The 25,937-nt window shown below is 43.3% G+C and overlaps 2 protein-coding genes across 2 annotated transcripts in view; one reads left to right on the forward strand and one right to left on the reverse strand.

Annotated features, from left to right (window-relative positions):
* Nucleotides 1-310: 310 nt before the first annotated feature.
* LOC137310489 (cathepsin Z-like) lies at nt 311-23,446 on the forward strand. Its single transcript, XM_067978252.1, has 6 exons — nt 311-532; nt 8,900-9,063; nt 9,562-9,741; nt 14,812-14,962; nt 15,736-15,901; nt 17,995-23,446. The coding sequence occupies exons 1-6, from the start codon at nt 393-395 to the stop codon at nt 18,106-18,108; spliced, it is 915 nt and encodes a 304-aa protein (XP_067834353.1). The 5' UTR covers nt 311-392; the 3' UTR covers nt 18,109-23,446.
* Nucleotides 23,347-25,937, reverse strand: part of LOC137310505 (inositol monophosphatase 2-like) — a 34,858-nt gene continuing 32,267 nt past the window's right edge. The window contains exons 7-8 of the mRNA XM_067978255.1: nt 25,669-25,820; nt 23,347-24,656 (exon numbers count right to left, since the gene is read on the reverse strand). Coding sequence (XP_067834356.1) covers nt 24,514-24,656; nt 25,669-25,820 — 295 coding nt within the window. The 3' untranslated portion in view covers nt 23,347-24,513. The remainder of the gene's footprint in view (nt 24,657-25,668; nt 25,821-25,937) is intronic.

Consider the following 25,937-nt stretch of genomic DNA (forward strand, 5'->3'; position numbering starts at 1 on the left):
GTTGGCCTCGCCAGCAATGCCCACATCCCATGAACGAATTTTTAAAAATCCCACTCCCCTGCTCTTTCCCTTTAGCCCTGCAAATTTTTTCGGTTTTAAGTATTTATCCAATTCTCTTTTGAAAGTTACTATTGAATCTGCTTCCACCGCCCTTTCAGGCAGCGCATTCCAACGACTCAAAAAATTCTGCTAATCTCCCCACCCCCCACCCACCAGGACCTCTTTTTTTTTGCCAATCACCTTAAATCTGTGTCCTCTGCTACTGACCCACTCTCCTGCCAGTGGAAACAAGCTGATCGGGCCGATCTCCAAGCTTCTCTCACCCACCAACAGCTGATCTGCCGGATTCTCATGTGACCCTGTCCACCCTCCCTCTCCATCGGGAACATATTATGGCGTCTCAAGGACGTGGGGTTGTCTGCGCGATTTTCTTTCTCTCCTCCTTGTCTTTCGGGGCAGCGGGGCGATTCTTTAACCCCGATCTGCCGTGTTACAAACCGCTACCGCCAGCCGGGAGAGTCCGGGGCGTCAAGTAAGAAACAAAATTGATACAAAGTAGCAATTTGGTTGTAACCTGTGGACCGTGGGCGTGTCAGGGGGGGGGGCGTTTGTTTCCCTTTTGGGGTTACATGAAATTGCCAGGATAATGACTGCCTGTCCTCAGTGAGCGGGGAGATGGGGATTGGGGGGTACGGTCCGTGTACCCTGAAAATAAGATGTATCTGAGGCGGATCCCCTGTCGCTGCCAAAAACCCTGCGGCAGATCATTCAGCTCAGCACCGACTGCCAAAAGCGCTTGGGCACGGGGGGGGAATGTGTGGGGAAGAGTTGGAGGCTTCAGACCGACCAGCTGGCCAGGGATGTTTGCCGGGCAAAGAGCCTCTGTGTCCGGGTGGCCGAGGGAGAGATTGTGTGCTCACTCATCCACCCACTCTTATTTTTTTTAATTTTAATTCTACTTTTTCCTAAATAACATTCCTTTCGGTTCCAATTTTGATTCCTGTTTTTTTTAAAGTTTTAAACTTTGTACTTCCCTGTTTTCCTGGCTCCAGTCCCACCAGCTATTTTGAACATATTATGGCGTGAGATACTTTGGAGTGAGATACTTTGAAAACAAGTCATTGCTGGACTGAAAACCCCTGTTTGTAATCAACTGGGAGGTTTGTTTCAGCCCGCTAAAACCCAGAAACGCAAAAGATTGATATGCTGATTTAACCAACTCAATTTTGACGTTATTTTACTTGTCAACAGTTGTTAACTATGGGCTCTCCTGACGGTCTGGTAGGTAAAGCCAATGTGGAGTTGAGCCACACAGTCCTGAAGGTTCAAGGTTCAGTTCTTGATCTGTGCTGAATAAGCTGGTCTCAGCCTAAATATGCAGCTGGGGTATTACAATTGGCCTCTGGGCAAGGGAGGGGAAAAAGCAGCCAGGTGTCTCAATGGATAGATCGGCCTCTGCTGGTTTTTTTTATTCCTTCATGGGATGTGGGCGTCGCTGGCGAGGCCGGCATTTATTGCCCATCCCTAATTGCCCTCGAGAAGGTGGTGGTGAGCCGCCTTCTTGAACCGCTGCAGTCCGTGTGGTGAAGGTTCTCCTACAATGCTGTTAGGAAGGGAGTTCCAGGATTTTGACCCAGCGACGATGAAGGAACGGCGATATATTTCCAAGTCGGGATGGTGTGTGACTTGGAGGGGAACGTGCAGGTGGTGTTGTTCCCATGTGCCTGCTGCTCTTGTCCTTCTAGGTGGTAGAGGTTGTGGGTTTGGGAGGTGCTGTCGAAGAAGCCTTGGTGAGTTGCTGTAGTGCATCCTGTGGATGGTACACACTGCAGCCACAGTAATTTTCCCTCCTCGTCAAATAGCCTTCAGACACTTGCTGCCTAAAACTCACACTGAGAGATAGGATAAACTGTCACTTGGAAAAGCATGGTTTAATCAGGGATAGTCAGCATGGATTTGTTCAGGGAAGGTCATGCCTTACAAATCTGATTAAATTCATTGAGGAAGTGACAAGGAGGATAGTGCAGTGGATGTTGTCTACATGGATTTTAGTAAGGCATTTGACAAGGTCCCACATGGCAGACTGGTCAGAAAGGTAAAAGCCCATGGGATACAGGGAAAAGTGGCGAATTGGATCCAAAATTGGCTCAGTAACAGGAAACAAAGGGTAAAAGTTGATGAATGTCTTTGTGAATGGAAATCCATTTCCAGTGGTGTGCCACAGGGCTCAGTGTTGGGTCCCTTGCTGTTTGTGGTATATATTAATGATTTGGACTTGAATGTAGCGGGCATGATTGGCAAATTTGCAGACGCCACAAAAATTGGCCATGTAGTTGATAGTGAAGAGGATAGCTGTAGACGCCAAGAAGATATCAATGGGTTGGTGGAGTGGGCGGAAAAGTGGCAAATGGAGTTCAACCTGGAGAAGTGTGAGGTAATGCACTTAGAGAGGGCAAACAGTAAAAGGGAATATGCAGTAAACTGGAATATATTGAGAGGGATAGAGGAAGTGAGAGACCTTGGAGTGCATGTGCACATGTCCCTGAAAGTGAAGTACAGTTAGATAAGGTTGTGATGAAGGCATTCGGAATGCTCTCCATTATTTGCCGAGGTATAGAATACAAAAGCAGGGATATAATGATGGAACTGTATAAAACACTGGAAAGGTCACAACTTGAATATTGTGCGCAATTCTGGTCACCACATTACACAAAGGACGTAATTGCTGTGGAGAGAGTGCAGAGAAGATTTACAAGAATGTTGCCAGGGCTTGAAAATTGCAGCTATGAGGAGAGATTGGATAGGCTGGGGTTGTTTTCCTTGGCGCAGAGGAGGCTGAGGGGAGACTTGATTGAGGTGTACAAAATTATGAGGGGCCCAGATAGAGTAGACAGGAAGTACTTGTTTCCCCTAGCGGAGAATTCAAGAACTAGAGGACCTAGATTTAAGCTGATTGGCGGAAGGATTAGAGGGGACATGAGGAAAAACTTTTTTACCCAGAGGGTGGTGGGTTAATGGAATTCACTGCCCGAATTGGTGGTAGAGGCAGGGACTCTTTTTTAAAAAGTACCTGGACCTGCATCTAAAGTGCTGTAAGCTGCAGGGCTACGGACCGGGTGCTGGAAGGTGGGATTAGAATGGGCACCTGGTTGTTCTTCGAGCTGGCGCGGACACGATGGGCTGAACGGCCCCCTTCTATGATGCATCTTTTCTATGGTTCAATGCATCAGCAAGGAAAAGGAGACTATTGGCAAAGGAAATGCTAACATAGCGTAAGCTATCCCCTTTCGAGGTGTCGACAGTGTTACTGAACCACAAATCATCTGCGGCACACTGATGCTGCAGTTGGCGACAGTACAATGTTGCCGCATTTTCCTTTGTGTATAAAAGTATTGCAGGAAAGTACCATGTTCAACACACAAACCTTATTACATTTTAACCATGGCTCAGTTGGTAGCTCTCTTGCCCCTGAGTCAGGAGGTAGTGTGGTTCAAATCCCACTCCAGAGACTTGAGCGCAAAGTCTAGGCTGACGCTCCAGTGCAGTGCTGAGGGAGTGCTGCAATGTTGGAGGTGCCATCGTTCAGATGAGACTTTACACCGAGGCCCTGTCTGCCCTCTCAGGTCGACGCAAAATATCCCATGGCACTATTTCAAGGAAGAGCAGGGGAGTTATCCCCAGTGTCCTGGCCAATATTTATTCCTCAGCCAACATCACTAAAAAACAGATTATCTGGTCATTATCACATTGCTGTTTGAGGGAGCTTGCTGTGCACAAATTGGCTGTTGCGTTTCCCACATTACAACAGCGACTACACTTCAAAAATGCTTCATTAGCTGTAAAGTGCTTTGGGACGTCCTGAGGTCATGAAAAGCACTATTTAATGCAAGGTCTTTCTTTAGGGTCTTTTTTATCCTTAGTCTAGACTATTTGGGCTCTCGTATCTTAGATCACTCTCAATTGAGACCAACTCCCCATACCTTCAAGAGTGTCTATCCTAGCCTTGAGATCTAGGTAAGCTTTCTAGTTAATGTGCCTGGCATAGGAAACAGAAAACCCTGTGTCAATTATTTTAAAGTACTGGAATTTATGGTGTTCTTCCATAAGTTCTCCAGTCCTCGGAAGCGGCAAGGCATCATATTAGACCTTGTTTTAATTTTAAACTATTAAGTTAATTTATTAAACAGACAATACACAGTTAATCTAACAATTATATATCGTAGAATGTCTATTATCTAATTATTTTTGTGTGGAAAAACAGTAAGATCCACAATCTAATGGTAAGTTTCTCTGTTATAGTAACTTTTTATACAGACGTATTCCATTTGTTTCTTAACTTTTCTGACTAAGGGATCACGATAGTCTACCTTATGGGACTATAGGGAAAGAGTGGAGGTGTGGGACTAATTGTATAGCTCTTTCAAAGAGCCGGCACAGGCACGATGGGCCAAATGGCCTCCTTCTATCCTGTATGATTCCATGATTCTATGATTATCTTTTCCTATGAAACAGGCAATAGATCAGACAATCTATTACAAACTTGCTCAATGAATAGATCCAATCACTTAAATACATTTCACTGGTTGTTCTAGCTTGCTTGGAATTTCATAACTGATACTCGGATTCAAAAATAATTGGTTGTCATACTTTTAACTGAACAAATCTCAAAGTATGTTGCTTGTTCCCTTCAATCCTACAGTTTGAACAGTCTTGCAGCACATACCAAATTTAGCTAGGAAATGGGTTTGAGTTTTCTTTTACTACAGCTGGCTTTGAAGTCTTATGTATTGTGACTGGATTTAAAGAGAGCCACCAAGCCACATGAACAGTAGTGCCCACTCTGTTCCCATACCTCTTTAGTACCTTTTCTTTCAGCCACCTATCTAACCTATTCTTAAATGCTTCAGTCACTAACTCTGGTAGTGCATTCCACAGTCTCACAACCCTCAGGGTTTAAAAATAAAAGTTTCTCTGCCCTAAATCGCTTATGTTTAATCTTATTCCCACTTAACAGCTGAACACCCCACTTCCTTTCCTGACCTCCATGCTAGCTGACATTTATCAATGGTTCCCTCTCCTTGGGTACTGTCCCCCTCCCTTTCAAAACCACCATCATCACCCCATCTTCAAAAAACCTACCCTCAACCCCACCCCCCACCCCCCCCCCCAGTCTTTGCAAACTACCGCCCCATCTCCAACCTCCCTTTCCTCTCCAAAGTCCTTGAACATGTTGTCACCTACCAAATCTGTGCCCATCTTTCCCGCAATATCATTTTTGAACCTTTCGAGTTAGGTTTCTGCCCCTGCCACCGCACTGAAACAGCCCTAATCAAGGTCTCAAATGACTTCCTCAGTGATTGTGACTGTGGTGCATTTTCCTTCCTTGACCTCTCTGCAGCCACTGACATGGTCGACCACACCGCCCTCCTTCAATGCCTCTCCTCTCTTGTCCAGCTCAATGGCACTGTGTTCATTTGGTTCCACTCTTATCAAATCATAGCCAGAGTGTCTCCAACAACGCCTTCTCTTCTCGCTTCCACCTCGTTAGTAATTTCTAGGACCTCACATACAAACGGCTTTGTGGTTTGCCCAAAAAACAGTCAGCAAAAATCTTGCAACAAGTTCAAGGCTTGCTTTTCTGGTACGGGAGATAACTGAGCACTTAGCAATCTCATGTACCAAGGAACTTATGTTACTCTCAGATAAGGAGATCAATCATTTTACTTTCCTCTGAAGTGGCAATGATTGATTTATAGAGGCATATCCTCATGAGACAGGCGAGATAACAACAATAAGAACAACAACTTGCATTTATATAGGGTCTTTAATATGTTCATGTGGTTGGCCTAGCAAATATGTGGCTGATTGGGTATTTTGCTTAGTCTTTTCACCACCATATACAGAGCTGCCTGGTAGTAGCACCAAAATACTCTGGCCTACCTGATATTTACTGTGCCTAGTGCTGTGGTTGTACAAGCTATTTTGGTGATTGTCAGTAAATTTTAGATTCCATTGTATAAATTTGGCCAATGTAGTTAGGTCAACCCTTAATTCGACTATATTTCCACCTCATCTGTAGTTTTTCCTGACTATGTCTCTCTGATTAGTGTACATGGATTGTGCATTTGAGCACTCGTATAATAACTCAAATGGTGATAACCTTGTAGATTCTTGGGTTACCTTCCTGTAGGCAAGTGATAAATATGGCAAGGTTTTATCCGGGTTCTTGAGGTTCTTCTCCGTGCATGAGAGTGTAGCTTACAAATCGGTGTACCGTTAACGGTGTGTACCGTTAAAACTCTATCAGCCCGTTCATCTGAGGATGGTATGGATTGAATCAAAGTTTTTATTTGGCACTGTTGCCATAATTGAGTGACTAAGTGAGATCTGTAACTAGTTCCTTGTTCAGACAAAATTTCTTCTGGGAATTTAGTTCAAGTTAACACGACGCCTGCGTGCATGGATGTGAAGGTTACCACATCTGGATACCTGGATGTGTAGTCTACTATGGTTAATGTGTACCGGTTCCCTGATCGACTCCTGTTGGACATGGAACATACAACATCAAAGCCCACTGTTTTGAAATGTTCATTAATAATAGACATGGGCTGCAATGGAGCTTTGTTGCAGTCCCCGATTTACCCATACTTTGACATTGGTCACGCCTAACAAAATTCAGCATGTGTCTTTAGAGATAGTAGGCCAATGAAAATGTTTTAGCCACATTTTACCCCTGCAAGAGGGATCAGATGGTTAAATCTTCTTGGTACGCTTTTGGCACCATTATTTGTCGGAACACTTCCAGTTGCTATCCCTCAATAGGTTTGTAAAGCTAGACCAAAGGTGTCTCATAACTAGTCCATCCTTGGGTTCAGGCTGTGTGTCTCAGATACCTTGAGCTCGAACCCCCTGTAATGTAGGGTCAGTATGCTAAGCCTCTGATAACTCTAGGTGGTCTAAATTACTTAGGTTCCCCTGGTTGATTGATTCTCGTAGAATATTGCATGCAGAAACGTCTCTCTCATAATGTTACATGGCTTGACATCACTGTGAAAGTGGCTGTCTCCTCATCCCAAGACATGGCTGTCATTTTTAAAAATTCATTCACGGGATGTGGGCGTCGCTGGTGAGGCCAACATTTATTGCCCATCCCTAATTGCTCTTGAGAAGGTGGTGGTGAGCCACCTACTTGAACCGCTGCAGTCCGTGTGGTGAAGGTTCTCCCACGGTGCTGCTAGGTAGGGAGTTCCAGGATTTTGACCCAGCGACGATGAAGGAACGTTGATATATTTCCAAGTCGGGATGGTGTGTGACTTGGAGGGGAACGTGCAGGTGGTGTTGTTCCCATGTGCCTGCTGCCCTTGTCCTTCTAGGTGGTAGAGGTCGTGGGTTTGGGAGGTGTTGTCGAAGAAGTCTTGGTGAGTTGCTGCAGTGCATCTTGTAAATGATACACACTGCAGCCGTGTTGCGCCGGTGGTGAAGGGAGTGAATGTTTAAGGTGGTGGATGGGGTGCCAATCAAGCGGGCTGCTTTGTCCTGGATGGTGTCGAACTTCTTGAGTGTTGTTGGAGCTGCACTCATCCAGGCAAGTGGACAGTATTCCATCACGCTCCTGACTTGTGCCTTGTAGATTATGGAAAGGCTTTGGGGAGTCAGGAGGTGAGTCACTCACTGCAGAATACCCAGCCTCTGACCTGCTCTTGTAGCCACAGTATTTATATGGCTGGTCCAGTTAAGTTTCTGGTCAATGGTAACCCCCAGGATGTTGATGGTGGGGGATTCGGCGATGGTAATGCTGTTGAATGCCAAGGGAATGTGGTTAGACTCTCTCTTGTTGGAGATGGTCATTGCCTGGCACCTGTCTGGCGTGAATGTTACTTGCCACTTATGAGCCCAAGCCTGGCTGTTGTCCAGGACTTGCTGCATGCGGGCACGGGCTGCTTCATTATCTGAGGGGTTGCGAATGGAACTGTAAATGTGAGCTGAGTTGCCACAGCTGCCAGTGCTACCGTTAAATTGGACTATCTTGGCTCTGCAGCCTTTGCCTGCTTCTGAGCCGTCACTAAAGCTTTCTCCTTCTTAGCTAAACCGGTCTTAGTGTTCCCATCATTCAAATCAGTGCACAGAAAAACCTGAATGGATAGTCCTACTTTTCTTTTTTGTTCCCAACAATAAGTGGTACTCGACCTTGACCAGTGGTGCATCAATTGACCCAGTGAGATTATGAACGTGGTTCGTCCTCCATCTTAAGTATTGGTTGTCTACCAGGTGTAGTTGTTCCAATTTTAGGGTAGACCCAGTAAAGGAAAGACTTGCATTTATATAGTGCCTTACATGTCCTCAGCATGTCCCTTAGTGCTTCACAGGCAATTAATTACTTTTGAAGTGTAATTACTGTTATGTATCACCAATCCTTCAGCGGTTTATTCATTTATTAGGACTGAGTGTAGGAACGCTGTCATATCCCTTGCATCAGGTCTTATTGTGCACTCCACACGGCCTGATGACTTTTAATTTTCCAATTGGCCTACTCATTGCTCACACTGTGTCCCATTTCGGTTACAATTTGGGCACCTGTTGCCCTATGGTTTTTTTTGCACTCTGTGGTGCACCACTTGGCTCTCGGAGGCTCTGCATACAATATGGGCTGGGTTTGTCTCCCACCAGCTGACTGGTAGGAATCCGATTGCTACCAATTCCTTTGTGGCTACAAAATTGAATAAGCAGAAGTGTGGGGATAGATGAATGTACTTGATAAGGGAGCTTTTAAAGGAACTGTCCCTCGGGGGATTAAATGGGTAGGGTAGATTATAGCTTTTCTATGGAATCAGCAGGTTTATTGGGCTGAATGGCCTTTCTGCATTCCATGCTCTCTTGCGTAAAATATCTCTCTTTCCAGGACTTACCCTCGACCTTATGAACAGCTTAAAGTCTCCGAGTTGCCAAAGGTCTGGGATTGGCGCAATGTGAATAGCACAAGCTACGTCAGTATCACCCGTAACCAGCACATTCCTCAATACTGTGGCTCATGCTGGGCCATGGGAGCAACTAGCGCACTTGCAGGTGAGTTTAAGCCGCAACACTAGTCCCTGGTCTCTGTTTCCAACCCCCCTCCACCGCCCCCACCCAACTCCCCTCAATATGAAACAGAAAAATATTTGTTGAAGTAAACAGCTGTGATCTGATGGTAGTTATAAGAAAAGACATCTTGTGGGCTTGGGATAAAATTAGATCATTTCATGGTAGCTCAGAAATTGGAGGATACAAGTTTAAAGGTGGATCCCATAAATATGTAATCGAGTTCAAGGGATGTAAAGATTGAGATCCTTTACATTGGGTTCTAGCCCATTGGATGCTTGCTGCACTACATTTCATACAACCAATTGCAATGTGTTTTGCTTCGGATATCTCAGCTAATGAGATATCCCGATGTTTCTACGTTCCCATACCCTGATTCAGGCCATATGCGGAGATTAAATACTTAATAATATATGCTAATAGGTTCGTCCTAGAAAAATGTTCTGTGGTATGCAGGAGTCTGCTTTTATTTGGTTTCCACAGATCGTATAAACGTCAAGAGGAAAGGTGCTTGGCCGTCTGCATACTTGTCCGTCCAGAATGTTCTAGACTGTGGTAGTTCTGGCTCTTGCCATGGAGGAGATCATTTGGCAGTTTGGAGTTATGCTCATGATAATGGAATTCCAGATGAAACCTGCAACAACTACCAGGCCAAGGACCAAGGTACATTCTGGGCTCCTCCTAACGTTTTTTAACACAAGCCCGAATATCCTTTATGTGTACGCAAATACTTTTAAATAGACTTAAAATGTCAGCATTGATATTACTTTTATAGTTGATTTTAGCTTTTCTTGGTCCAGAAGACAGATTAACTTTTTGCATGTAGACCCTTCATCTAAGAAAGGTTAGAAAAATGTTACATAGAATTACATAGCATGTTCAGCTCGGAAACAGGCCATTCGGCCCAACTGGTCCATGCCGGTGTTTATGTCCACCTGAGCCTCCTCCCACCCCTCTTCATCTAACCTTATCAGCATATCCTTCTATTCCTTTCTTCTTCTTGTACTTATCGAGCTTCCCCTTAAAGGCATTCCTGCTATTCGCCTCAACTACTCCATGTGGTAGCGAGTTCCACATTCTAACCACTCTCTGGGTAAAGAAGTATATTTTTACCCAGTATATTTGAACACATTTTTCTTAAAGGAGGAAACAACACATAGAGGAAATAAATGGGCTCAGTAGCTTGTGAATTACAATTAGGAAAGCAGGAAACCGGCAGATAAAATTATTTATTTGCAAATTTTCCAAAAAGTAGTTTGCAGGCCAATCAATTGCCTCTCTGTGATTGCAATGCCTAGAATCATACAGGGGGGGGGGGGTGTTAAAATTCAACTTTAGGGGTGCAAAACGGGCAGGAGTGGATTGGTCGCCTGTTGTACACGCAACCTGATTTTCCGAAAATTGGGTGGGGTATATAATGGGAGGCCCATCCGTGACTGCTGGCTTTGTGCTCCCACTGAAGTTGAATTTCACGCCCATACAGTTTTGTAGCACAGAAGGAAGCCATTTCGCCCACCATGCCTGTGCCAGCTCGCTAAAAGAATTGTCTACCTAGTCCCATTTTCCTGTCCTTTCCCCATACTCTTTTCTTTTTCTTTTTCAAATTTTTATCCACTTCCCTTTTAAAAGTTATTATGGATTCTGCTTTTATCCCTGTTTTTGGTAGAGCATTCCATGTCCTAATAACCCTCTTTCTAAGAAAAAGAAAAATAATTTTTCAACCCGTCCTTTCGTTCTTTTGGTGATGATCTTAAATTAATACTCTCTAGTTACCGACTCACCAAACAATAGAAATAGTTTTTCACTATTTACCTCATCAAAACCCCTTCTAATTTTGAACATCTCTAGCCGATCCCCTTTCCTGTGTAAGAACAGTGGGATCAATATCCCAACAAGAATATTCATCAAGGGCGTCAGATGAATCCTTAACCTCTTCACCGTAACTCTTCGTCAAGGAACGGGCTATGCCTAGGAGTTAATGATGTCGAAATTTGGCTCATCGAACTGTCTTACATCAACTAGTTTAGTATTTACACTACCAACCTCCCATCAGCATTTGCACAAGTTACTGAACGTATGACTTAATGCTTTTTTGCCAATTAATAAAGAAGTCAGACAATAAAGTCATAAACTAACAATTGTTTATTAAATCTTAGAATCATAGTTAGCAGCACTTCAACTTAAATATTAACATAGGAACAGGAGTAGGCCATTCAGCCCCTCGTGCCTGCTCCACCATTTGATAAGATCATGGCTGATCTGTGATCTAACTCCATATACCTGCCTTTGGCCCATATCCCTTAATACCTTTGATTGCCAAAAAGCTATCTATCTCAGATTTAAATTTAGCAATTGAGCTAGTATCAATTGCTATTTGCGGAAGAGAGTTCCAAACTTCTACCACCCTTTGTGTGTAGAAATGTTTTCTAATCTCACTCCTGAAAGGTCTGGCTCTAATTTTTAGACTGTGCCCCCTACTCCGAGAATCCCCAACCAGCGGAAATAGTTTCTCTCTATCCATCCTATCCGTTCCCCTTAATATCTTATAAACTTCGATCAGATCACCCCTTAACCTTCGAAACACCAGAGAATACAACCCCAATTTGTGTAATCTCTCCTCGTAACTTAACCCTTGAAGTCCGGGTATCATTCTAGTAAACCTACGCTGCACTCCCTCCAAAGCCAATATGTCCTTCCGAAGGTGCGGTGCCCAGAACTGCTCACAGTACTCCAGGTGCGGTCTAACCAGGGTTTTGTATAGCTGCAGCATAACTTCTGCCCCCTTGTACTCTAATCCTCTAGATATAAAGGCCAGCATTCCATTAGCCTTCTTGATTATTTTCTGCACCTGTTCATGACACTTCAATGATCTATGGACCTGAACCCCTAAGTCCCTTTGGACATCCACTGTTTTTAACTTTTTACCATTTAGAAAGTACCCTGTTCTATCCTTTTTTGATCCAAAGTGGATGACCTCACATTTATCTGCATTGAATTCCATTTGCCACAGTTTTGCCCATTCACCTAATCTATCAATATCGCTTTGTAATTTTATGTTTTCATCTACACTGCTTACAATGCCACCAATCTTTGTGTCATCGGCAAACTTAGATATGAGACTTCCTATGCCTTCATCTAAGTCGTTAATAAATATTGTGAATAATTGAGGCCCCAAGACAGATCCCAGCAGGACTCCACTAGTCACATCCTGCCAATGTGAGTACCTACCCATTATCCCTACTCTCTGTCGCCTTTCGCTCGGCCAACTTCCTAACCAAGTCTGTACTTTTCCCTCGATTCCATGGGCTTCTATCTTAGCTAACAGTCTCTTATGTGGGACCTTATCAAATGCCTTCTGGAAGTCCATAGAAATAACATCCATTGACATTCCCCTGTCCACTACTTTAGTCACCTCTTCAAAAAATTCAATCAGGTTTGTCAGGCACGACCTACCTTTCACAAATCCATGCTCGCTCTCTCTGATTAACTGAAAATTCTCGAGGTGTTCAGTCACCCTATCCTTAATTATAGACTCCAGCATTTTCCCCACAAGAGATGTTAGGCTAACTGGTCTATAATTCCCTGGTTTCCCTCTCTCTCCTTTCTTAAAAAGTGGAGTGACATGTGCAATTTTCCAATCCAGAGGGACTGTTCCTGAATCTAGAGAACTTTGAAAGATTATAGTTAGGGCATCTGCAATGTGCTCACCTACTTCCTTTAAAACCCTGGGATGGAAACCATCTGGTCCTGGGGATTTGTCACTCTTTAGTGCTATTATTTTCTTCATTACTGTTGCTTTACTTATATTCATTTTATCGAGTTCCTGTCCCCGATTCAATATTAGTTTTCTTGGGATTTCCGGCATGCTATCCTCTTTTTCTACAGTAAATACTGATGCAAAGTAATCATTCAACATGTCCGCCATTTCCCCATTGTCAATGACAATATCCCCACTTTCAGTTTTTAAGGGGCCAACACTGCTCCTGACCACCCTCTTTTTCCTAATATAACTATAAAAGTTCTTCGTATTGGTTTTGATATCCCTTGCAAGTTTCTTTTCATACTCTCTTTTTGTAGCTCTTACTATCTGTTTTGTGACCCTTTGTTGATCTTTGTATCTTTCCCATTCGCCAGGATCTGTGCCATTTTTTGCCTTTTTGTATGCCCTTTCCTTATGTCTTATACTGTCCCTTACCTCTTTAGTTGTACATGGCTGTTTTTTTTGGCAAGTAGAGTTCTTGCCCCTCAGGGGTATAAACCGATTCTGTATCACGTTAAACGTTTCTTTAAACATTTCCCACTGATCATCAGTCGTTTTACCCATTAACAGATTTGCCCAGTTTACTGTGGACAGTCTCTGTCTTATCCCATTAAAGTCGGCCTTACTCAAGTCTAGAATCTCAGCAGCTGATTCACTTTTTTCCCTTTCAAACACTACATTGAACTCGATCATGTTATGATCGCTATTGGATAGATGTTCACGTACAGTTAAGCTGTTAACTAAATCTGGTTCATTACTCATTACTAAATCTAGTATGGCTTGCCCCCTTGTTGCCTCCGGACATACTGCTGTAGAAAACTATCCCAAACACACTCAAGAAATTCACTACCTTTCTGACAGTTGCTAGTCTGCTTTTCCCAATCCCAGGTTAAAGTCCCCCGTTAAAACCACTGCGCCTTTGTTACACGCTTGTCTAATCTATTAAGCATGTAAATAATTAGTAGATGACTTGGTAAATTGGCAAAATAAATACGAGTTTACAAATTTGGTTTGGTTATTTCACAGTAATTTGGCATTGATTGCTTGCTGATTATAAATTTGCAGTTGAGGTCAGTGTCTGAGATTGTTTGTTATAAATTTGTGAGATTATGAGTGGATTAAAAATAAATGTTGGGTGCAAATATCATCTGAAATGTGAAAATAAGAAAAGTTAGTGCCATTTATATATTTAAGTATAAATTTAAAAAGTTAAAATAAAGAAAACTTCCCTCCAACACCAGAAATTCAACAAGGGAGAGTCAGAGCTGATGACAAAAGTGCTCTACAGTATCGCTCAGTGGCCAGAGCTGACAACTGCGTGCAGACCCAAAGCAATTCTTAAAAGTTTTCTGGTATCACAGACTGTCACATTAATGGGAAAATGCTATTAAAAAGGTTACAGGTATCACAGGGTGGGTGTGGATACATTTAAAATGGAAAATCCCCTAGAGGTGTTTACATTAGTTTTTTCAATGCAAGACGTGACAGACTTGGCAATTTTAATATATATATTATATATTTTATGTACAGTGCCAAAAAAGGTAGACGTTTAAGCCTTCAGTCCAGTTGTACTGAACTCAAAGCCGGTTAAGCTGGGAAGCTGAAGCAAACAATGATTGTGCTGCATCATTAAATAGCTCCAAATAGTGTCAGTCTGTGACACTAGATACTTTAACAATTGCTTTGGGTCTGCATGCAGTTGTCGGCTCTGGTGTTGCTAGGGGGTGGGTGAGTTGTGTACACGGTGGCACTGTCGACTGGATGAGTCACGCTTTGTGGGCTTGATGGTCTTTCCTTGCCCCTTCTTTCTGTGCCAACTGGCAGAGCACCCAGTAATGGCCTCCAGATCCTCCGCTCATAATTTATGGCCTCTGGTTACTAGGGTTGCTTTTAGGGGAGGTTGTTTCTGGTCCATTACATATCGACATGCACCTTTTGACTATTAATCATACTATTATATTCCTTTGCTGTAGAGTGTATGCCATTTAATCAATGTGGCACGTGCACTACCTTTGGGGTCTGCAATGTGATTCAGAACTATACCCTGTGGAAGGTTGGGGATTATGGTGAAGTAAGTGGACGTGATCAGATGATGGCAGAAATCTACGCCAATGGGCCTGTCAGGTAATGGATGAGGTTGTTACTAGGCTTATTTAGCTATTCGATAAGGAAATGCGTTTGTGAAAATCGCACATGATCCAATACAAGCTCACGCTGTCGTAACTCGACATCTCAAAAGTCCCAATCACTATCAGCACCAATGATAGATCAGTAAACACCAGTTGTCACTCAAACCACACTTTGTCTTTTCCAGCAGCCTGCAACCAAGAAAAGATCAGCAGAGTTTGGGAATCAAGCCAAGTCCCTTGCCCATCTCTTTGGGCAGCCAAAGTTAAAGGGAAGATCTAAAGGAAATGAGAGAAGGGAATCAGCTGGGAAGCCAGCTAAGATTTGTGGAAAATTGGGAAAATTCAGAATATCAAGAAATCTGGGATTTCTTGATCTAATATGGAATCATACAGCACAGAAGGAGGCCATTCAGCCCATCGTGCCTGTGCCAGCTCTTTGAAAGAGCTAACCAATTAGTCCCATTTCCCTGCTCTTTCCCCATAGTGCTTGAAAATTTCTCCTTTTCAAGTATATATCCAATTCCCTTTTGAAAGTTGCTATTGAATCTGCTTCCACCACCCTTTTCAGGCAGTGCATTCCAGATCAGAACAACTCGCAGCGTAAAAAAAATTATCCTCACTTTTCCCCCCCCCTGGATTTCTTTTGCCTGTGTCCTCCGATTACCGACCCTCCCGCCAATGGAAACCGTTTCTCCCTATCTTATCTACTCTATCAAAATCCCCCTCGTAGTTTTAATTTTAACCTGCTGTGTTCTAATTGGGTTCCAGCTGTGGTATAATGGCAACAAAGAAACTGGATGCTTACCGCGGAGGAGTGTTTGCTGAATATGAGCCCCTTGCCATAGTCAATCACATTGTGTCAGTGGCAGGCTGGGGTGTGGATGAAGATGGGACGGAGTACTGGATAGTGCGGAACTCTTGGGGCGAGCCATGGGTGAGTGTGATGCTTGGTGTGTGATGTATTTCAGTGTGGTGCAGGGTAAGTATTTTCAGGGTCATTAAGTCCATTTGGAAGAAAGTAAATGAACCCATTGCAGGCCAGAGAAGTTGGGGGTGAAATCATCTTTACTGTTGCGGCCAAATCACTGCAGATATTAAATGGCACCGGCTCTATCTAGAACACAATGTCCAAAGAGGAATATCTTTCCCAACAATGCAACATCGTAAAACCTGGCTACTCAAGCAACTCTGATTCAAAATGTGCCCGCTGCAGCTCTGGCAGATTCTTCCATTGAGTCTGCCAATAAAAATAATTGCCAAAATAAGAAAGGTGAGCAGTTTTAGGGCTTTCCACAGGAGAATCTTTAAGGACATTTAGCCCATCGAGCTTGCTCTGCCATTTTGTTAGCTATGGCAGCTCTCTTATCTTATTCTTTATGTTCCTTTTAATACCCTAATTTTCCAAGTGTCTTTCTCCATTTTAAACAACTCAATTTATTCTGAGTCAGTGCGTTCCACATTCTCAACCCTAAGAAATGTTTTTCTGGATTCACATTTAGTTAGTTCTCATTTTAAAGTCATAAGTACATAAGAACATAAGAAATAGGAGCAGGAGTAGGCCATAAGGCCCCTCAAGCCTACTCCGCCATTCAATAAGATTATGGCTGATCTTCTACCTCCATTCCACCTTCCCGCCTGATCCCCATATCCCTTGATTCCCTTAGTGTCCAAAAGTCTATCGATCTCAGTCTTGAATATACTCAATGACTGAGCATCCATTGCCCTCTGGGGTAGAGAATTCCAAAGATTCACAAGCCTTTTGAGTGAAGAAATTTTTCCTCATCTCAGTCCTAAATGGCCAACCCCTTATCTTGGGTCTATGACCCCTAGTTCTAGACTCTCCAGCCAGGGGAAACAGCCTCTCAGCATCTACCCTGTCAAGCCATCTAAGAATTTTTTACGTTTCAATGAGATCACCTCTCATTCTCCCAATGTCCAGAGAATATAGGCCCATTCTACACAGTCTCTTCTCGTAGGACAACCCTCTCATCCCAGGAATCAATCTAGTGAACCTTCGTTGCACCCCATCAAAGGCAAGTATATCCTTCCTTAGGTAAGGAGACCAAAACTGTACACAGTACTCCAGGTGAGGTCTCACCAGGACCCTATATAATTGCAGCAAGACCTCCTGACTCTTATACTCCAACCCCCATGCAATAAAGGCTAACTTACCATTTGCCTTCCTAATTGCTTGCTATACCTGCATGTTAACTTTCTGTGCCCCCTTGTTCTTGAGTCTCCTAATAGAGGAAAGGGTTCCCTGTCGACTATGTAAAATTTAATTCCAGGCATAGATTACCCAGGAACAGGTATTTTATGTCTATTATATTACTGTTCTACTGAGACAAAATGATGTGCAAAGTAATTTCTGAATTTAAATTATGCGGATTATATTTATCACTAAATCTGATCCCTTCCACAATGATTTCTGCTTCTGTTGGATGGCAGGCTGGTTATAATTCCCACTAGGGGAATCAAGGGATATGGGGATCGGGCAGGAAAGTGGAGTTGAGGTCGAAGATCAGCCATAATCTGATTGAATGGTGGAGCAGGCTCGAGGGGCTGTGTGGCCTACTCCTCCTCATAATTCTTATGTTGTTATAGGAAATGGTGCACTTCTATAATGCGGCATCCTTGGTATGTAAACCCTTGTATGATGATGTTGCATCCTTGGTATGTAAACCCTTGTATGATGATGTTGCATCCTTGGTATGTAAACCCTTGTATGATGATGTTGCAACCTTGCTATGTAAACCGTTGTATGATGTTGCAACCTTGCTATGCAAAGGGCACATGCATTGAAAGACTGCATTGTGATTTATTTTTGGGCAAGTTCTATTTATAGATGATGGTCACCTACAATTGCATCATCTGGCTTTCTGAGAGCTCGAACTATAAACATATTGATGGATGGTGCCACAGATCAGATCCAGTGGACAATTTATTTTTAGCTACTACAAGTATTGATACAAATCGTCTGAGTAATTTGGAAAGGTTGATAATTGCTGCTGTCTGTAATCCCCACAGGGAGAGTTTGGATGGCTGCGGATTGTGACCAGTGCCTATAAGGATGGGAAGGGCAATCATTACAACCTCGCCATTGAACGGCAGTGTGGCTATGGAGATCCTATACTACAATGAGGAGCTGTCTTTACAATCACAAGGAACTTGTAGATTAGAGCAGCCATTTTTATTTTGGAATAAATTTGAAGTGGATGTTAATATAACCATTGCATAAAGCTGTGGCGTAAGACAAATACAATTGACTTGTAACTTGTGCCTTTGGACTGTTGTAATGAAAATAGTTGCTGCCATAGTGATGTGGAGCTCTGCAATTCTGTTTTAACCTTTCAAAAAGGAATAAGAAGATTTGATCCCATTCATTTTTTTACCTCCCTCTGGGGTATAATGCCACAAGTCACATGTCGCCATCCAAATAGCTATTTTTCATGAACAGGTCAGGATAGTCTGGGCAAAGAGGCTATTCAACTACAGCCCAATTCTGTTCTCGTCCGATTTCTATGCACACGCACTTCGCAGCAAAGGTCACTGGATAGCGAGCACGGGCAGAATTCCTTTTTACTGCAATTTTAAGGAACCTTACAACACCAGCTTATTGAGTGTTTTTATTTTACTTCTCTCCCTGACCCTGTTGTGCCCTATTCTATTTCTCAGTCAGGACAGAGCGAAGAGACTTCGTCCTCCCTGTCTGCCACTTGCTGTGGTCACTATAGGTTGTAAAAAGGAGCTTAGACAGTTCCTCGTGTGTATTCTGCTCTTTTCAACCCTCTCTTGCATTGGCATAAATGAAGATTCACTCTGGTAATCTCAGGATGCAAGACAGTATCTACTCCACGGTGCAGCTCAAGCATGAAACGTAGCCCCTCTCCACGGTGCAGCTCAAGCATGAAACGTAGCCCCTCTCCACGGTGCAGCTCAAGCATGAAACGTAGCCCCTCTCCACGGTGCAGCTCAAGCATGAAACGTAGCCCCTCTCCACGGTGCAGCTCAAGCATGAAACGTAGCCCCTCTCCACGGTGCAGCTCAAGCATGAAACGTAGCCCCTCTCCACGGTGCAGCTCAAGCATGAAACGTAGCCCCTCTCCACGGTGCAGCTCAAGCATGAAACGTAGCCCCTCTCCACGGTGCAGCTCAAGCATGAAACGTAGCCCCTCTCCACGGTGCAGCTCAAGCATGAAACGTAGCCCCACTCCATGGTGCAGCTTGTCTTTTCCCCCCAGTTTCCTCCCCTTCTCTCCACTCTCCTGAAAACTTGGACTTATTCTTGAGTCTGGCTCTGTCGGCACTCCACTACCCCACCTAATTGGGCATTCTTCGTTTTTGAGCTTAATGAGTGGTGGTAGATTGTTCAAACATGGAGGGTTGCACAGCTCCCAGTCCTCGTCTGACATTCACCACATACATTTTCCAGCAGGGAGCGACACACCAGAGTTCGGGGGCATGATTTTAACTCTGAGCCAGGAACCCAGCACGTGCGTACATATTCGCGCGAGGAACCCAGAAATCAAGTGAGTGCGTCGCATTCTGCGATGAGAAACCCAAATAGGTACGGTTAAATTCACTTGACATTTGTAATACAGTAAAAATTAAGTGCCTCAACTATTGCATTGAGGTACATTGCCCCTTTAAATATCGGCCCGCCTGCTTTAAGTGGGGATGGGATTTCCAGGTTTCTGTTGTGTGTGCGAATCATAACGCGCCAGGGTTAAACCCGGAAGTGGGCACGTTGGAGCTGGGGTGCAGTCCCACTCCAAAAACCAATTATTTTTACTGCCAACCCACCCTTTAAAATTAGCCCCCCCACCCCAGGACTAGGAACCCTGGATGATGTTTATCTTCTCTCTTCCATAGCTGAAAGACACTAAATCTGGTTGTAAACACTCCCTGTTGCAGCCTGACTGAGGTCAGCTAACTTGACTGAGGTCATGAATTGAACCTGGAGGAGTTGTGATCCTTATGGCATCACACCAGCGGGTGCATTTCCCCAGCGAACCATTGTTGTTGGCAGGGGGCTGTCTTATCGAGGGCGTGTAAAGGGGTTATAACTCAGCAGAAAGTTTGTGTAACTACATTAATCAGAGATATTCACCTGGTTGGATATTTTAAATAGAAGGCAGGCTTTACACTCTTAGTTGATGCTGTGTTGGTGTTTAGTCCAGCAATGAGTACGTTATATAATACGAATAGCCCCGCCATTATCATTTCTACCACAGTTTCCTTCATCACTTTAACTCATCTTACAGAAATGAAAGATTCTCGACCCTCTGGGAGAGGGTCCTGAATCTTTGGAATTCTTTGCCCCAAAAAGCTGTGGAGGCTGAGTCATTGAATACATTCAAGGCTGAGTTAGACAAATTTTTGATCAGCAAGGGAGTCAAAGGATCTGGGGAAAGGGCAGGAAAGTGGAGTTGAGGTAAAAATCAGATCAGCAATGATCTTATTAAATGGCGGAGCAGGCTCGAGGGGCTGAATGGCCTACTCCTGCTCCTATCTCTTATGGTGAAATTCATCCTGTCAATTTTGGCAAAAGAAAATCTGCACAAGTGCAAAAGGGGATTTCCTGTTAATGGACTGACACCAATTTGTTTGCTAAAATTATTGACATGAGTTACATGCCAGAGATATTTGAAGTTACTATTTTCCATGGTTTTTAAAAAAAATTTACTCAATTAGTCCTAAGATCATTTTTTTAAAAATCTGGTTTATTATTGCATTCAGATGTCCATATCTGCAGCTCTCATTTAAAGTGGGGCGCTGGGGGGGTGCAGTTTTTCAAGCTGGAAGGAAAGAAAAATGTGGTTAACTTCACCTATAGGATGCTGGTATGCACTCGTGCCAAGTTTCTATTAACTACCTTGGCCCTGCGTAGGACTGACTGAAGCAATTGCAAAAAGTGAATATTCACATAATATAAAAGTGCAATAAAGTGGCTCAATATGTTCTGAATATTCAGGCACCATAGGCTGACGGTCCTTTTTCAAGCAAAGCCCTTGGTGCAGTGGGTACTGATCTTTAAATTCACCTCTCTAACACAAAGTGCACATTCAAACCAAAAATACCGCTGACGTGCCATTTTTAAAGCTACAACTTTGATGATATCTTTAAGCTTAAGCACCTTCACTAAATATCAGCAACTGTTTTTCCAACTGGACTCTGATGCTTCAACAACATGTGGGTGATATGCAACAGAATAATTGTTTCTATATACTTTTATGATGTGGGTACAGCATATGTAACTTGTACAGTTCACGTCAGAATTTTTTACTGATGCCATTTTGAACCTAGTTTTTATTTTGCTTCACATCTTTGAAGATGTGAATGAATAAATAAATAAATGATACACACAAACATTTTGAATTTGTTTGAAGGACTTAAGAATTTGAAGTGTTAAGCTTTTCTTCTTGCTAAATTTTTTTCCGTTTTGCTGAAGATGTTATCTTCTTCCACCTCCGTAACATCGCCTGTCTCCGCCCCTGCCTCAGCTCATCTGCTGCTGAAACTCTCGTCCATGCCTTTGTTACCTCTAGACTCGACTATTCCAATGCTCTCCTGGCCGGACTCCCATCTTCCACCCTCTAGAAACTTGAGCTCATCCAAAACTCTGTTGCCCGTATCCTAACTTGCACCAAGTCCCGTTCACCCATCACCCCTGTGCTCCCTGATCTACATTGGCTCCCGGTCCGGGAACACCTTGATCTTAAAATTCTCATCCTTGTTTTCAAATCCCTCCATGGCCTCGCCCCTCCCTATCTCTGTAACCTCATCTAGTCGTACAATACTCCAGGATCTCTGCGCTCCTCCAATTCTTGCCTCTAGCGCATCCCTGATTTTAATCGCTCCACCATTGGCGGCCGTGTCTTCAGCTGCCTAGGCCCCAAGCTGTGGAATTCCCTCCCTAAATCTCTCTGCTTCTCTACTTCTCCACCTTTAAGACGCTCCTTAAAACCTACCTCTTTGACCAAGCTTTTGGTCAACTATCCTAAAATCTCCTTATGTGGCTCGGTGTCAAATTTTGTTTGATCGGTCCTGTGAAGTGCCTTGGGATGTTTTACAACATTAAAGGCACTGTATAAATGCAAGTTGTTGTTGATGGGGTGTGGTTCCACAGGGCACCTCTTATGAGTGACTGTTTCTATGTGAGCACTGGCAGTGAGTGTTGACTTGGTATTTGATCATATCACAGCTGAGCCCCATCCTGTTCTCACCCAACATAAGAGGCTCGCACACACACACACACACACACACACACGTGCATTTTCAGTGGGGGTGGGGGTGGGGGTGGGTCACTGGATAGCGATCAGGAAACTTGTGAAACTTCCCTCCATTTGCCCAGGAGCTGAGGCACATTATAGTACCTGCGGCTGCTCTGTCCAACATCAGCGAACTCAGTACAGGCTGGGTTTCAAACATGACCCTGTGGGACCTTGCTGTGCAGAAATTGGCTACTGCGTTTCCTACAGTACAACAGTAACCCCACTGCAAAAGTACTTCATTGGCTGTAAAGCGCTTTGGGTCGTCCTGAGGTCTTGAAAGGCGCTATATAAAAGCAAGTTCTTCTATGGAACATAGGAACAGGAGTAGGCCATTCAGCCCCTCGTGCCTGCTCCGCCATTTGATAAGATCATGGCTGATCTGTGATCTAACTCCATATACCTGCCTTTGGCCCATATCCCTTAATACCTTTGGTTGACTTTCCTGGTCGGCATAGCTCAGCTACTCCAACTACCGAACTGGCATTTATTCTACTATAGATTCAGATCCATGCCAGCCCATGATATGGCCGGGTGTCACTAGAGCTGTACTGAGTCACCAAAGCTGCTGCATGTTACAAATACTTAAGAGGGCAATGGGAATAATATGATTAGATCTCATTTAATACGTATGGAATTTTAAAAAAGCCCAATCCTGACCTAATAACGTTATTTGCACAATAAAACAAAAAAGCTCGGTCGCAGCTTGTGATGGTTCAGCTGATCGCAGAATGGCTCTGGAGGTAGCTGAAGCTCAGATCCCAGAAATACACTGCCACCATCTCCAACTGAAAGGTGGAGACAGTCGCCTTGGCAATATATAACCAACAAAGAAACCAGAAATACATGGACACTGCAACTTGGCTTCCAGGTCACACAAACCATGCTTAAGGTGGTAGAGACAATCACTCTAAAAGCTGTTACCAGGCTAAAAGTGGAATTTAACCACTTGTTACCCAGTCATCATTCCAAGTATTTTAAGTTGCAAAATCTTTGATTGTGATTTTGGACATTATTTGAATTGGTTAAGGCACTTTCCATACAGAATCTGAATGTGCTAAAGTGTAGAATTGTGTATCCAAATGAGTTTGAGATATGAAACAAAACAAAAATTTAAAGCTGTTTATTAATGAACCGTTCAGTTAAATTTTATTTCTATGCCAACATTGCATTTACAGTAAACTTAATAAAACCCTGAAATATAAGAATTTTTAAAATATAAGATTTTTTTTTAAAGTAGTAACTCTCTCTGTTCACACGACTGACTGCCAGACCCTGCTGTGTAAACTGCTGCACTCGTTGGTGAGTAAAATGAAAACAAGGTACAAAAATATTTGGGATTTTGATTCAAACATTTTGGGTGTGAAATTGATCTTTGGCAGTAGTGCATCACAGGCGGTAACAAACGATGAGCCCATTTTACACTTGGCCCAATTCTCTTTCTCATTGATAACGGGCTGCTGGTTCGTTATTGCCTGATTTGCTCTAATGCCGAAGATCAATTTTACCCCATTTAAATCTGATTCAACCAGTTTTCGTAAAGAAACACGTGGTTGGCCATGCAACAGGGAACAGCTTAAGTAAAAAAAAACAAACTTATTGGACCTGACCTTAATTTTCTCCACAGTCCCCATTAGTGGTGAATATTTTTTAAGTTGTTGAAATTGGATAGAAGATGGGAGATTAATCTGGAAATAAACCTTAAAAGTGATCTGTTATATAATGTAGCATTAGATTTTTGAAATATTTTACAGAAATTTTTCTTTTTTTTTAAAAACAGACTCTGAGTCTTATTTCCAGGTTCTTGCACAGTCCCTCCACACTTCAGAAAGTTACTCTGTCAGCTCCAGCCTAGCAAATTTTAAACCAAATCCGCCTGTCGGGAAACTGACGGGGTCGGGTGGAACGCCGGATTTAACACCTGGCCCGATTTTACCCTCCACTGAAGTCATCGGCGTTCCACTCGATCCAGTGGGTTTCCCCCCCCCCCAGTGAGTTAGGTTAAAATTATCCCCATCATCGGTCTGTCCAAACATTAAATGATAATAACAACAGTAGAAAATTAGACCAGCGCAACTCATATTATAGAAGATGCACATCGTTGATTCTTCCAGTGAGTGCGAGGCATTATTCGACCAGTTCACAGTTGATTTCTTTTTTTTAAAAATCACAGCACAGGATCCAGTGCAGGCATCGCAGCAGCTTGTCACTGTAAGCTATTTTAAAATTCAACAGTGTGATTCTGCTACAATTTCACCAACGAATGCACAGAGGTTTATTTGGACAGTGAGTCATTTGCGCCTCCAGTGCCATCATCCCGTTCGTAAGCCACAGGCTGAAGCTCCTGAACGATCTGATGAGCCATCTCAGAGGTACCAGCCGCCACCACTCTACGGGACATGAGGTCCAGTGGTCCTCCTAGAAATGAGATAACCACAACTGAAGCAGGCTCTGGAAAAATAGATTCAACTTTTCACAAATCCATATATAGGTTGGATGTTGTAAGCTTTGACAAGACTATTCTGGCACAAATGTCGACCTGTTTACTCAATAACACTCAACTTAATTCATTTCAATGACTTCCAACCCTGACTCCAAACAGAATCCAATCCTGACTCCAGCAATGATATCAAGAATACAAGAACTGAGAAGGTTTGTATCAAAATTATCCTCAAAGTGGAACTGCTTTGAAGCTAATCTCTCAAGTCACAATTGCCCGAGTTGAGTATCCAATCACTGGAAGGGTTCTGCTTCCCACCTGTTGAAAGCCATCAGAGGGTGGCATATTTGGAGCTTCACAGCACTGTACATGTGAATGGAGGGATGTGGGTTATATCTGTGATTCACTATCATTCAGTTGCTGATCTCAGCTGTTTCACTTGTTATAAATCGGATAGCCTGGTGGTGAAGGATAGAATACTAGAGCCTAGTCTTCAGTTGCTTCCAAGCCTTTATTCACACACCCTCCTATAAATGGATGAGCGTCCCCAATTGATACCCACCAGCTAAATACAATTAACACTAATTGATATAAATCACAAGGATACAATTAACACTCAGTGAGAGAGGCATCTAGCAGAGGGAATCTCATCACTAGGCTATTGTTCACGGTGCAGCTCTTATGGGCTGGCTCAAAAGCAGCATTAGGAGGGTGACCTGGGATCAGGTTGCCTTACATTCAGTTGCATTTGGGCCAGGGATATCAGAAACCAGGTAGGTGAGAAAATACCTTAAAAAGATACCCTCACAAAAAATAACCAGCTAACCTGGTGAAACATACTTATTTGGACTTTTGAGATTGGGATTGGAATGCTTCATGATACAAACCCTATAGGAAACAAATAGCTGTTGGATTCTCGGATGGATTTGATCCCACATCCAGGTAAAAATGAAGTGCCATTATAAGACAGAATTTAATAGTAACTCCTACCTGCCGTATCCATCATGATCCCACCAGCCTCCCTTACGATGACAGCTGCAGCAGCCATGTCCCAGCAGTGTAGGCCAAATTGGTAAAAGGCCTCGACGTCACCGGTTGCCACATGGCACAGATCAAGAGCAGCACTTCCTATTATCCTGATCCTAGGAGTCAGAGAAAACGAGAAAAAAGTCAGATTGGAATTGCAGTCAAAAATCTGCATTAATGAGATTGCGTTCACTGCCCACCAGACTTCAAGGACCATTATTGAAGGCTCCTCC

Source organism: Heptranchias perlo, chromosome 3 (genome assembly GCF_035084215.1).
Source record: "Heptranchias perlo isolate sHepPer1 chromosome 3, sHepPer1.hap1, whole genome shotgun sequence".
Classification (NCBI taxonomy): domain Eukaryota; kingdom Metazoa; phylum Chordata; class Chondrichthyes; order Hexanchiformes; family Hexanchidae; genus Heptranchias; species Heptranchias perlo.

What these genes read in the sequence shown, in the direction of transcription:
- LOC137310489 (XM_067978252.1), top strand. Translation starts at nt 393, where the DNA reads ATGGCGTCTCAAGGACGTGGGGTTGTCTGCGCGATTTTCTTTCTCTCC. An exon ending in GGGAGAGTCCGGGGCGTCAA is followed by an intron (nt 533 to 8,899) that starts GTAAGAAACAAA and finishes CTCTCTTTCCAG; the next exon opens with GACTTACCCTCGACCTTATG. An exon ending in TACGCCAATGGGCCTGTCAG is followed by an intron (nt 14,963 to 15,735) that starts GTAATGGATGAG and finishes ATTGGGTTCCAG; the next exon opens with CTGTGGTATAATGGCAACAA.